At 39.0% G+C, this 12,391-nt stretch overlaps 1 protein-coding gene and 1 pseudogene across 2 annotated transcripts in view; both read left to right on the forward strand.

Moving 5' to 3' along the window:
• Positions 1 to 4,859, forward strand: part of Crispld1 (cysteine rich secretory protein LCCL domain containing 1) — a 31,998-nt gene extending 27,139 nt beyond the window's left edge. For both annotated transcript variants that reach the window (XM_041667680.1, XM_041667682.1), the window contains 2 exons: positions 1,547 to 1,677; positions 3,814 to 4,859. In XM_041667680.1, coding sequence (XP_041523614.1) covers positions 1,547 to 1,677; positions 3,814 to 3,865 — 183 coding nt within the window. In that variant the 3' untranslated portion in view covers positions 3,866 to 4,859. The remainder of the gene's footprint in view (positions 1 to 1,546; positions 1,678 to 3,813) is intronic.
• Positions 4,860 to 10,887: 6,028 nt separating this feature from the next.
• Positions 10,888 to 11,714, forward strand: LOC121458222 (annotated as a pseudogene).
• Positions 11,715 to 12,391: the final 677 nt, after the last annotated feature.

Below are 12,391 nucleotides of genomic sequence, written 5' to 3' on the forward strand. Positions count from 1 at the left end.
TGGAGGAATCGGCCAGCTTCGCCCTGTCGTTTTGGCTTCCCCTCCATGTGGCTCTCTTTCTGCTACAGAGCTAGAAATATAGTGTATACTTGCTACTATGGACATCTTTTGTAGCTTATCACAAACCATATTAATTCTGCATGTGTTCAAAATTCCAGTGTATTCACAGATGAAAAGAATCATTTCAATAATATAGTCATTTAAAATATGGATAAAAAGTTACCTTTGGACTCCGTAAGAGCGGCAAGCAAAACAATACTCTAAAAACATCTATAGAACTTGGGTTTTCGTGAATGTCATATGCAAGCGTTTTCATTGCCTTGAGGAGAAAGTGCTGATAATACTATTTTAATAAAGCAAGAGGAATTACTGAAATCTACAGAGAATTACTTTTAATTTAATCTATTCTGAGCAGCGTCTGTCTGTCCTGGATACAGTGAGCAATGCAGTTTTGACTTTAACCTGCTGAGTGAGATGCCTTTTCTTCAGAGGAAGGATACACAGTATTTGACAGACAGCAGTTTGTAATAGAGCAAAAACAGAAAGATTAGAAACCCTGGCCTTCAGGCTCTTGGAGCTAATCAGTACTGACGGATGCCACAGAGTTCAGAACACCATGATAAAGCAAGGTCAGGTCAGACACACACACTTGTGTGAATCTTTAAATCCTTATAAAACCATCCATGAGATAACGAATGGAGACCTGCCACAGGCTGCAGAAAGAGTGCAGGGTGGTGAAATGGATTTTGGGGTGCTGAAATACTTCATGTGCATCCTGTGCTGTATTGCCTCAATTCCAAGATACTGACACATTACCATAGAGCAACTTGATTGAAGATAATGCTTGGATCCAGGAAAGACTTCCATTGTCTAAAAAAAGGATTTGACTTTGACTTTGGAAGACAGTGGTTTTAAATATTGGAAATTTAGACCTGAAACATTAAATAAGACTTCTTCTCCATAGACTTTCTGTTCAGTTTGGATTTTGTAGCTAAGTGTATGAGCATGGCACAGTAACATAGCTGTAACATAGATTATTTTCGTTGGGGCAAATGCATCTCCATTTCATGCATTCTGGCAAATGGCTCTTAGATATGGATAGAGCCATGATTGAGTTGTGTATAAGTAAAATCTTGATGTGAGGTCATCTCCTCCATATTGTGATCATTTCATCATGTATGTCCCAATAACCACTAGCAAAGGCTGAGACTTGTGAATGGCAAATAGCACTTGAAGAATGAAAAGGAGTTCATTTGCTTTGTGTTGCCTTGGTTATAAAACTAGGTTTTCTGGACACGACAGGTGTTTCCAATATTAGTTGCTGGAGTGGTTTTACCATGCTAGCTCCTTTTAGCCTCTGCATTCAGACTTGCTGAGAATCGGTTTGATGTGTGACTTCCCAAACACTCCTTTGTACGTGAAACATTACGTATCTGCTGCTCACTGCCTGCACAAGTAGATATTGGAGACCTCAGACTAGAAGTCTGGGCTAGGCAAGTGCAGCAGGGGAGTTCTTCCTAATGGTGTATTGTCTTTGCTTCTGTAGCTCTCAAGTATCTGCAGAGCCGCAGTGCATGCTGGGGTGGTTCGAAACCAAGGCGGTTACGTGGACATCATGCCTGTGGACAAGAGAAAGATGTACACTGCTTCTTTTCAAAATGGAATCTTCTCAGAAAGGTAAGGTCGAGCAAGATAAGCATCACTTTATGTTTTAGTTGGTGGTCTGTCTTGTTTTTTGCTTGTTTATAGCTCTTCTTCTAGTGGTGTCTGAGTGGCTGAACAGTGTGTTTCCTTTGAATCCTTGCATGGTTGCTGGTCCTTCTGGGATGAAGTACCAGACGTGGCTGTCTCCTGCAGGCTTATGAAAAAGCAACATGAAAATCGGATTACCTAGAGAACCACTCTTTTGTTAATTGATCTTATAAAAAGGAAATTTCCTTCATCCTCTTTCAGATTTTCTAGATTAGTTTTCATATTTAATTCTTTCTAGGTGTGCAAGGCACTGAGTACTACTCTAATCCAGTTATCTGATAAAGTATTTGAACAAAACAATAAGTCTTATTTTCCCTAGAAATAAATTCTCTTTTTCATTTAGAACTTGGATACTTAGTGTGATATAAATGAATTCTTTCAGGCTATTTTCTGTTGTTCAGCTCATTAGTGTGACATATTTTTATGACTTGGAAAAATTCATCTATTCATTGTATGAACTATTAATAAATGTTAAAAGAAATGAGCTTTTGGTGAATTTCTAAAATCATCAATATTTATGGAACAAATGTGAAGTTCCATTTATTTGTGCAGAAGTCTACATTTTAGCTATTTCCTGAATCATGTTTCAAAATCATAGCAGAAGATTCAGGTCTCCAGTAGTTTCTCTAAGAACTCTACGACAGGAAAGTCCAGATTTCCATCCCCAATTCAGACACACACTGAGTGTCTGCTTTCAGATGGGATGATATCAGGAGGCCATGGTTGAGAAGGTGACTTTCTAAAGCTTGGTTCATGACCTTCTTAAGCAGGTGGAACATATAAAACAGGTCCTCGAGTTATAAAATCTAACACACCTTTTCCAGTCTAAGTGAATTTCATTTAGTCCTCACACTTAAAACTGTTGTTTTAATATAAGTGATATCCTACCCGAACTAGGATAGCACTTGATTTTTAATTACTGTGAATATCCTAGCACTTTCACTGTGTCTGCTGGATACTTCAGCTGAAGAATAGATTTCTGAACCCTAATTTACATATGTGTTTGCTGAGGTTCAAATTAGTTAAGTACTTATTATACCCAAGGTCATGTAACAGTCAATCACTACGATTAACTCTTGTTCTGTAAGTTTAGAGATGCAGATTTGCTCAGGATATTACTATGGACAAAGACACACTTCAAACACATACATTTCCCAGGACTTCTAGCTTGTGTCCTGCAAAAGGAAAGATGGCGTTAGATTGCTTTTGTGTGTGTCTGAAGACCTGGCATGGCACATGGGCATGTTCTGTGCGGTCATCTGCACGAGCGTTGTCATTTCCTCCCGTTAAGTTCCTCTCCCTCCTCATTGTGTGAGAATATGCATAGAAAGGAATTTCCATTTGTCCTTAGCAATATTCAATGTGTTCATCTTTAAGTTTATTTTAATTATTACAAAACAAAATTTCATGTAAAATGCAAATAAGATATGTATTTAGAATAAAAATATTTGGTTCTGTATTGCTTTCACTATGCTTTAAAATAAAAATAGCTCAAAATGGCACGGTGGGGAGAGAAGAGGGGAAAGGGGAGAGAGAAAAGAGAGAGAGAGAGGAGAGAGAGAGAGAGGGAGAATGAGTTACTTTATTTCCATTTTAGTGAGGAGATATTAGGGCTTTCCAGATTTGAACTTTAAATTTCATTAGAAAAAAATTTTGAGAACTATCGATGCTATGACTTAGACTGTGTGATGGCATTAGAGTTTATAATTGGAAATATAAATTCTAATGCTAAGGAAATAGTAGCCTAACTCTGCTGTATTAGAGTTTAAGGTAGCAATGCGTGAAAACATGCCCCAGGTCCTGTGAACTGTATAGCAGCTGCTCTCCTTCCTTTTAAGCATCTCAAGTTTCTTTAGTAAACTTTCAGTTCAGTCAGCAAGCAAAATCTAGAGGATTATGTCATCCTCCCCGAGCTTCCCAGTAAGTGTAAATTACGGCAGTCTGACACAATTGGGCCATCTGGATTCATGGAGCTACTTGCTTGCCTGTCCTCAGAGAGAATGATTGATGGGGAGGATTATATGCACAGATGACCTCAATGTATCTTTTGTGCTCTTGCAGTTTACAGAACCCTACAGGAGGAAAGGCATTCCGGGTCTTTGCTGTTGTGTGACAGGGAACTCTTGGAAAGGAATTGGAAAGACCGCCTCACATACCACGATTCTGAGTTTTGTATAGAACTGTAACTGTACAGAAGAAAGCAAGTATTGCCAGCCCACCCCCAGAGTGCAAATGAGTGTCACTCTTGAGAGGCAAAGTCTATAAAATAAAACATGGGACATTAGCTTTGGGGAAAGTATTGAACATTTAATGGTTTTAGAAATCCTGTGTTGAATATTGCTATATTTTCTTAGCAGTTATTTCTACAGTTTATTACATAGTCGTAATGGTCTACATTTCGTATATTATATTATATGGTGCTTTGTATATGCCACTAATAAAGTGACTCCAAACAGTGAATGTGAACGGCCTTAGAGAATTATCTGGTGCATTGGAAAGCAGACAACCCTAAAACCGAAGGAAACATTTAAGTCACTCTTCTGCCAGTCCTCTGTCCATTCTTACCTACTCGAAATCTCTGTCTCTCCTTTTAAGACTGGGTCGTTTTTCTCTTCTGTTAACTGGTGTTATGCAGACTATTAAGTCCTCATGTTGCACTTGTTATTTTGTATAAAATAATCTTTTAATTTCCAAGTGAAAATATTTGGTTCCCCTGGAACGGCCTGGGTCGTATGTGGGGTCAAGTCCAAGTGTGTTGTTGAGAACAAGCCTGGTGATCATGTAGTAGCTAGAGGGTAGCGTGGCCGCCTGAGCTTGCTAGTGTTCTTAGGACCGAGTTCACATGGCTTTCTCTTGTATCCTGGCAAGTACTCCTGCAGGCCAGGAAGTATAATAAAAAGTCTAATGAGGATGAACTGATGTGTTACATTTTATTACCACTGGTGTTCATAGTGGCAAATGGCTTTGTGTATAACCCTCCCATTAGTGTCATCCTACGGTGGTGATATTTTTGTTTCTGTGAAAATGTACTGTGCTTTGATACCTAAATTCTGTAAAAATGTTACTGTTAGTATGTTTTTTTTCCCTGCTGCTGGTGAACTTATTTGTCTCCCATACACGTATTAAAATCAATCAGTTTCAAAAGACCATTTCACTTTTACACGCATGCTTTGTTGTGGAATTCTTCTAAATGAGAGAGCACGGTCAACCTTAGTTTTCTAAATTTGACTTTCTGACATCAGTTTAAGTCAGTGGCTATTAGCAGAAACCCACAGAGTCCACCTAATAGTGTAGTTATTTGTTTTGGGAAATGGTCATTTATTTAGAAATATTATAACAAGAGACACTTTGATTAAGAGGAGAGCTATGGATTTCATAAAAGGGAAGAAAAGCATCAGACAGCAAGGGAATGATTATAATTAAAAAAGAGCTGAACAGGCAGAAAATACTTCAAATATTTTTAAATGACCAGGTGTTTAGACGTACATAAAATGGAGGTAATTTGCATGCAGGTATCAGAGCAAGCAAGAAAACTGGGTGATACAAAAAAATGAAAACGCAGAGACTTAGAGACTGTTTCAGAAAAGTAGTTTGCAAATAAGTCAAATTGCTTGATCATTTGTTGAGGATTGGAAGACAGTTAAATTGTTCAAAATGCAGTCAAGACTTATAAAGCATAATCTTCTGGGAATTTTACCCCAAAATACACATTATCTTTTTTTTAAAACTGTTCTCAGAGCTAGATTTAATAAGGACACTTTGTACAAGTGTGTAATTCTAACTTTCCTCATTATATATGTGTGTGTGGCTTTCCCTCATTTGTGTTCTGGTTACAGTTCTCCCTAGAGAATGCCCATCATTTTTGACAGGCATTAGGTTCTTCAGACTTGTCCCTAGTCTATAGCTCCACCATGAATCCTCCGTACTATTGAGGTATCTGCTCCTAACCTCACATCTTTTCCTCTTCAGTGCATCCTCCATGCTCAGATAGGATTGGTCCCTTCTTTAAAATTCTGTCTCATAGAGAAATTGAAGGCTCTTTAAAAGCATTTGCTTTTTTAGAAGATATTTAATACCTAAGAAGTGTCTTTTGGTACCCTACTAAGCTCTCTTGTACCACTGTCACTTTACCTGAAAATAAATACAAACAATGATGATGCTAAGAATTGAGATATTGTATATTATGTGATAGAAGAGAATATCATCAAACATGCAATATGCCACCAGCATATGTTAGTTTTATCAAACTCATTTTTATTTTATTTTCCTTTAGAAAATTCTTCACCTATCGTGTTACGCTACTTTTTTTTTCTGCTGGTGAACTTATTAATTTCCCAGAAACATGTTAAAATTAATCACTTGCAGAAGATTGCTTTGACTGTCTTTTATTCACTGTCCTCATTTCACTGATGCTCTGATGGATGCCTCACTAAACAGAAATTCTTGCATAAATTTTCCTAAAATTCTTTTGATATGAATTCTGTTCTGTCTCCTGAAACACCCTTTAATTTGTCTATGTTATAGATTTGCCTCATATTATATATAGTTTTTTAAGCTTAATGAGATTTTTGGCTGTCCAGGATGCAATAGAATAAGCGGCATGTGTGGGCCAGTCCTTTACAAGTCACTTATTTCTGTAAGCCTCAGGAAACATTGTGAAAGAGGAAGCAGGAAGTACTGGAAGACTAGAAGATAGAGAGGGTGCTGGGCTAGGAAACACCATTCTTTAAACTCATTCAATTCATCTGATCATCAGCTCACAAAAACTGTAGTTACCTGCACTGGGCCCACACAAGGATGCCTTATCAAAACTCAGTCAAGAAAGGAGGCATGCTCATGAATCTTTACCTTTTACCTCTTCTATTAGTTAGGCTTCTTTTACTGAGACCCGCAGCGACTTTGAAAGGAAAGGAGCTATTTGTCTTACAGGTTGTTGAGGAAAGCCAATGCAATAATCTGAGGTAGAAACCATGACTAACTTGCCTCCATGGCTTGTTCAGTTTGCTTTCTTAAATGATCCTGGACCACCTACCAAGATTGGAGCCACCCATAGTGAGTTGGGTCTTCCCAGATGAGATGCTAAAATCCCTGTAGAAGTGTGTACAAGCCAATTTGATAGATGTAATTCCTCAAATAAGATGACCTTTTCCCAGGTGACTCTAGTTTATATAAAATTGAAAAATATTAACCCCCACAGCTCTGCACTGTTAGCTATTGATGGATTCTGGGAGGAGGGGACTAACCATTTTTAGTTGTATATCTACCAGTGAGCCCACTAAACTCCTGTGAATAGCTCTAAATATTTGTCACACAAATGGCTCTGGTTTGATCTCAATGGATCACAAAACAAAATAAATAGACATGAACATGAGAGAATCTTTTAGGGCAGTGGGAGACATAGGGGGAGATTGAGAGGCGTTAGTATGTACAGCATGTGTGTGAAAATTTTAATAACATTCTTTTTAAATAATGAGCACTTTGAGAATGTCAGTTTTCCTACCCATTTTCTGCCAAATAGTAAAATTCTACAGGTAATTTTTTTTTTTTCGAGACAGGGTTTCTCTGTAGCTTTTTGGTTCCTGTCCTGGAACTAGCTCTTGTAGACCAGGCTGGCCTCGAACTCACAAAGATCCGCCTGCCTCTGCCTCCCGAGTGCTGGGATTAAAGACGTGCGCCACCACTGCCCGGCTCTTCAGGTGATTTTTATTCAGATAAAAACTGCTTTCAACTAGTCATTGTCAATATTACTGCATGAACATTCTAGTAGTTCACCATTTTTTCCGGCACCATAAGTACATATTTTCTCCCACCATCATGCTAGACATCAGCACAAAAATAAAGGATTATGGCAATTAATACGCCCATTTCTCTGTATTTAGATTTTTTTAAAAAGAGGTCAATGTTAATAGAATAGTGTTAGTATCACTGTTGGAGCTTGTAAATCTGACTAGACAGCATGTTGCTTTATATTTCTTCATTTACTAAAATAACTTATGCATTTTATTTATTTATTTTTGTTTGTTTGTTTATTTATTTATTTATGTATTTATTTATTTATTTATTATGTATACAATATTCTGTTTGTATGCCTGAAGGCCAGAAGAGGGCGCCAGACCTCTTTACAGATGGTTGTGAGCCACCATGTGGTTGCTGGGAATTGAACTCAGGACCTTTGGAAGAGCAGGCAATGCTCTTAACCACTGAGCCATCTCTCCAGCCAAACAAAAGCAAATCACTCTCCCAATTTGTTAGGTTATTTGCATATACTGATGGCCATTTATTTGTTTTAATATTTTAGTCAATGAAAATTCCATATACATTCACAATGCATTTTGGACATAGCCACCCCCCAGTCACTTCCTCCAGATCCTCTGGGCACATCTTTTCCAACACATCTCCTTTTCAATTTCAGATCTTCTTTTTTATGTAACCCACTAAATGCAGCTAGCATTTCGCACATATGCGCAGTTGTGGAGTCATGCACTGGGGCAGGACAGTCTACCAATCCCCACCCCTGACCCGCACACCAAAGCAAAGTGACTTTCTTCTCATCAGCAGCTGTCACCTGCCAATAGTTTCTCAAGTAGGCTTGGGAAATGAAGAACCTATCTCCCCCTCCTTGATCTTATGAAGGTCTGTTCCAGTAACCACTGTTGTGTCTTGTCACATCCAGAGGCTAGCGTGTTCCAGGACTCTTCCCCATCTTCTGGCTCTTCTCCTTCCATCTTCTACAATGTTCCCTAAGCCTTGGAGGCTGGGACAGGACTGACACACAGATTCCATCTGGGGAGTAGCATAGCTCCTTATTTGCACCACCTTGGATAGTTACAAGTCTTGTGTTAACTGTTGCTCTCCAAAATAAGAAACTTGGCTGACCAAGGTTGAGAGTTGGTGTGGGAGAATTGTATGTATTCTGTCAATCATGTTTTGAATAAATGCTGATTATCCAGGCAGGACGTATAGGTGGGTCAACCAGACAGGAAGTAGAGGTGGGGTGATAAGAAGACGAGTATTCTGGGAAGAAGGGAGCTCTTTCCCCAGTTCTTCCCAGATCACCGAAGAAGCAAGATGTGATCTGCCCTTCTGAGAAAGGTACCGAGCCATATGGCTAACAAAGATATGAATAATGGGTTGATATAAGTTATAAGAGTTAGCAAGAAGCCTGAGCTAATGGGCCAATCAGTTTATAATCTTATGGAGTCCTCTGTGTGATTTTCTTTGGGGCTAAATGGCTAGGGGAACCAGGTGGGACAGAAACCCCAACAAGCCTGGCCCTCATGTTACATCCCCCTGGTCACAGTACCCAAAATAATGATGAATTTTTATCTAATTGAAATCATGCTAGTTACCAATTATGCTTATAATTAAAGTTAGGAAGCTGAAAAACAGGGAACTCACATGAATATAACTCATAAACTCAAAAGAAGTATGCACAAAAGATGTGCAAATGAAGAATTCATATTCTAAATTCATGTTTTAATTTTAAATATCATTTTTTATGGAAGAAAACAGACTGAGTCATTAAGTTCCAAAACCAAGAAGTTTTAAATGACCATATGACAACAGCATGGCTAGGAACAGTACAGTGAGGACTAGCGAATGAACAGTGGTGTCTCCTAGTGCATTCTTGTTTCATTCATTGGAAAACACTGAGTTTTATCCAATCTTCTGTGGGTTATATTAATTGCTGTGGAAATTCTTATAAGCATAAATTTTGTTAGAAAATAGATTCTTGTTAGAGAGAAAAGTATTATGCATTTAGTCAAATGTATATGTTCCTTGGATATGATAACACTATATAACTGTAAAGGTATCATGTAACAGTATAGAAGGTAAGATAGAAGAAAATTTTCTGCATCACTAATAATGATGAGAACTTTAGATAAAGAAAAATGATGAGGAAGAAAGACAATTCCTGTATTAAAAGCAAGCAGAAAGTGCAAGTTATTGTAGAGAATCTAAAGATTAAAACTGTTACAAACAGTAGTTAAAATATGCCTTTAAAGGTAGCTAAGAAGAGATATTATATTTTACGTGTCTGGAGTAATAAATGTTGGAGCAGAGAAGGTTGGACATTTTCTCAACAGCCTCTCTCCCATCCCAGTCTCATCTTTAGTGCTAGGAACCAAACCCAATTGTTTACCAGGTTAGTGCTCTACCATAGGTTAAAAAAAAAATCCTCAAAGCCTCAAAAGTCCTTTTATTTCAAAACAGTGTGTCATTTTATAGCCCAGACAAACCTAGAGCTTACTTTAGAATTCAAGTTTGCCTTGAATTTTTGCAAAATCTTTTTGCCTCAGCATCAGAATGCTGGGCTTCCAGGTGTGAGCATCCATATCCAGTTCGGTAAGGTTAAAATGCTGAGATTAAAGAGAATCCTTGATTGAGTAACCTTATGACATCACACAATATATTCACCAAGCATTCTTGTCTTCAGTTTGAGTAAAGAGACAAAAGAACGCACTTTATAATAACACAATCTTCATGGGGAGGTAGGTTGACATGCTTGGGACACAAGCAATCTGACAGTTAATTAAGTAACATTTTATATGCAATGGCTTATAGGCAAATGAATGAGGGATAAAGAATGACTTACACTGGGGTGGTGTAGGAAGTACTTCTGTGTATGTGTTGCTTTTATTGGATAATGAATAAAGAAGCGGCATTGGCCTTTGATAGGGCAGAGTAGAGCTAAGTAGAGAAAACTAAACTGAATTTTGGGAGAAAGAAGGCAGAGTCAGAGAGATGCCATGTAGCCAACAGAGGGGAATGATGCAAGCTGCCAGCTGGAACCTTGCAGGTAGGCCACGAGCCTTATGGTAAAATATAAAAAATGGAAATGGGTTAATTCTAGATGTAAGAGATAGGTAACAATATGCCTAAGTGATTGGCCAAGCAATGGTTTAATTAATAAAGTTTCTTTATGATTATTTTGGGAGTCTGGGTGGCTGGGGAAAAAACAAGCAGTTTCTGCCAACACTTGGGGGATAAATACCATTGTAATCTTATACATCAATTGTTTCTAGTAAGAAACCAGAGGTTTATGATTATATCCCTGTTCCTGGACACTAGTACATAGACTCTAAATGTTTCGAAACATTGTCTAGATTATGAAGGGACACAGTGGTTGTGTGTATGTGAGGACAGCGTTTTGTCATGGGACCTGTGTGGTTGGAAATACTGCTTTTCATCCTGGTAGCATACAGTGCGTGGACTGAGACGACAAAAAAGGAGGACGATGATACAGAACATTTGTCCAGCATATGCGAAGGTTGTCCCTTCTAAAGGAGACTCTTACTTTGCGAACCCAGTCTACTGTGCCAGATGAGGTACTGAGGAATACAACAGTGGATAAGTGTGTAAGCTGTTGAGCATGGAGCTTCAGGAAGAGCTGAGTTGCACCAGTCTATCTCAAGAAGTTCTGGAGCTGGGACAGGTGCTAGACACAGGCAAGAGGAAGAGACACATGCCCTACAGGCTTTCCGAAACAAGTTTGGAAGAGGCTTTGGAGAATTTATGTGAGCAGATCCTGGACTACAGTGTTCACGCTGAGCACATGGGCTTGTTGAGATATGCCAATGGTCAGAGTCAGACCATGTCAACACTGACCAGGCCTGGTACAGAAGGGAGTGAAAGTGGATCTGGGGATCCCTCTGGAGCTGTGGGACGAGCCCAATGTGTAGGTCACATTCCTCAAGAAGCAGTGCGAGTCTATGCTGGAGGAATTTGAAGATGTTGTGGGAGACTGGTATTTCCACCATCAGGAGCAGCCCCTGCAGCATTTTCTCTGTGAAGGTCATGTGCTTCCAAGCCTCTGAAACTGCTTGTCTACAGGAAACCTGGAATAGAAGGAGAAGATCGGTGATGGGCATGCAGAGGAAGAGGAGGAAGAAAAGGAGGAGGAGGAAGAGGAGATCACCAAGGCTTCAGGCAATTCCAAGCATGATCCAGAAGACCTTTGAACTTCCAGGAGGGGTCATGGGGAGTTTTCTAAACTCATTCTCCCTTCCCCATGCCAAGGCTTGTAACCGTCCTTTCCGTATGTTCCCAGGACCCAGAACAGCAATGTGAGAGGAGAAAAAGGTGTAAGAAGCTGGGGCAAGTTTTGCTTTCAGAGATGCTGCCACTTAACTGAGCAAATGCATGTGGTGATGGTGTTGAAGCTTTCTCTATATTTTTTGGTCCTCACCTGCACCAATTGGTCAATGATGGTATGAGCTGTGGGAAAGTCTCTTTGCTTTTTGAAGGGGCTCTATTTTGACCTGTTCAAGAGGCTAGAGGAGGGCTACAGATGTAGCTCAGTTGGTAGAATGTCTACCTGGTATGGACAAAGATATGAATTGGATCACATAAAACCTGATGGTGGCAAACCCTTATAATCTCAGTACTTGAGAATTTTGAATGAGTTGACTACACCTTCAAGAGAATAGAATGAATTATTTTCCCTCCTTCAATTCATAAAAAAGAATATAAAGTGAAATACATATGCCATGTCCATAAAGTTATGGGGATCCTGAAAACATGACAGCTAGATGACTGGATATTATACTTTCTACTCCCAGCAAGGTGTCTCCTCAAACATCATTTTTTGTTCTTAGACCCCTACTTCCAAAGGACCCTCAAGTTCAAGGCATGAAGA

Source organism: Microtus oregoni, unplaced genomic scaffold, assembly GCF_018167655.1.
Source record: "Microtus oregoni isolate MIOR12 unplaced genomic scaffold, Mior012 000017F_ref0000208, whole genome shotgun sequence".
NCBI lineage: Eukaryota > Metazoa > Chordata > Mammalia > Rodentia > Cricetidae > Microtus > Microtus oregoni.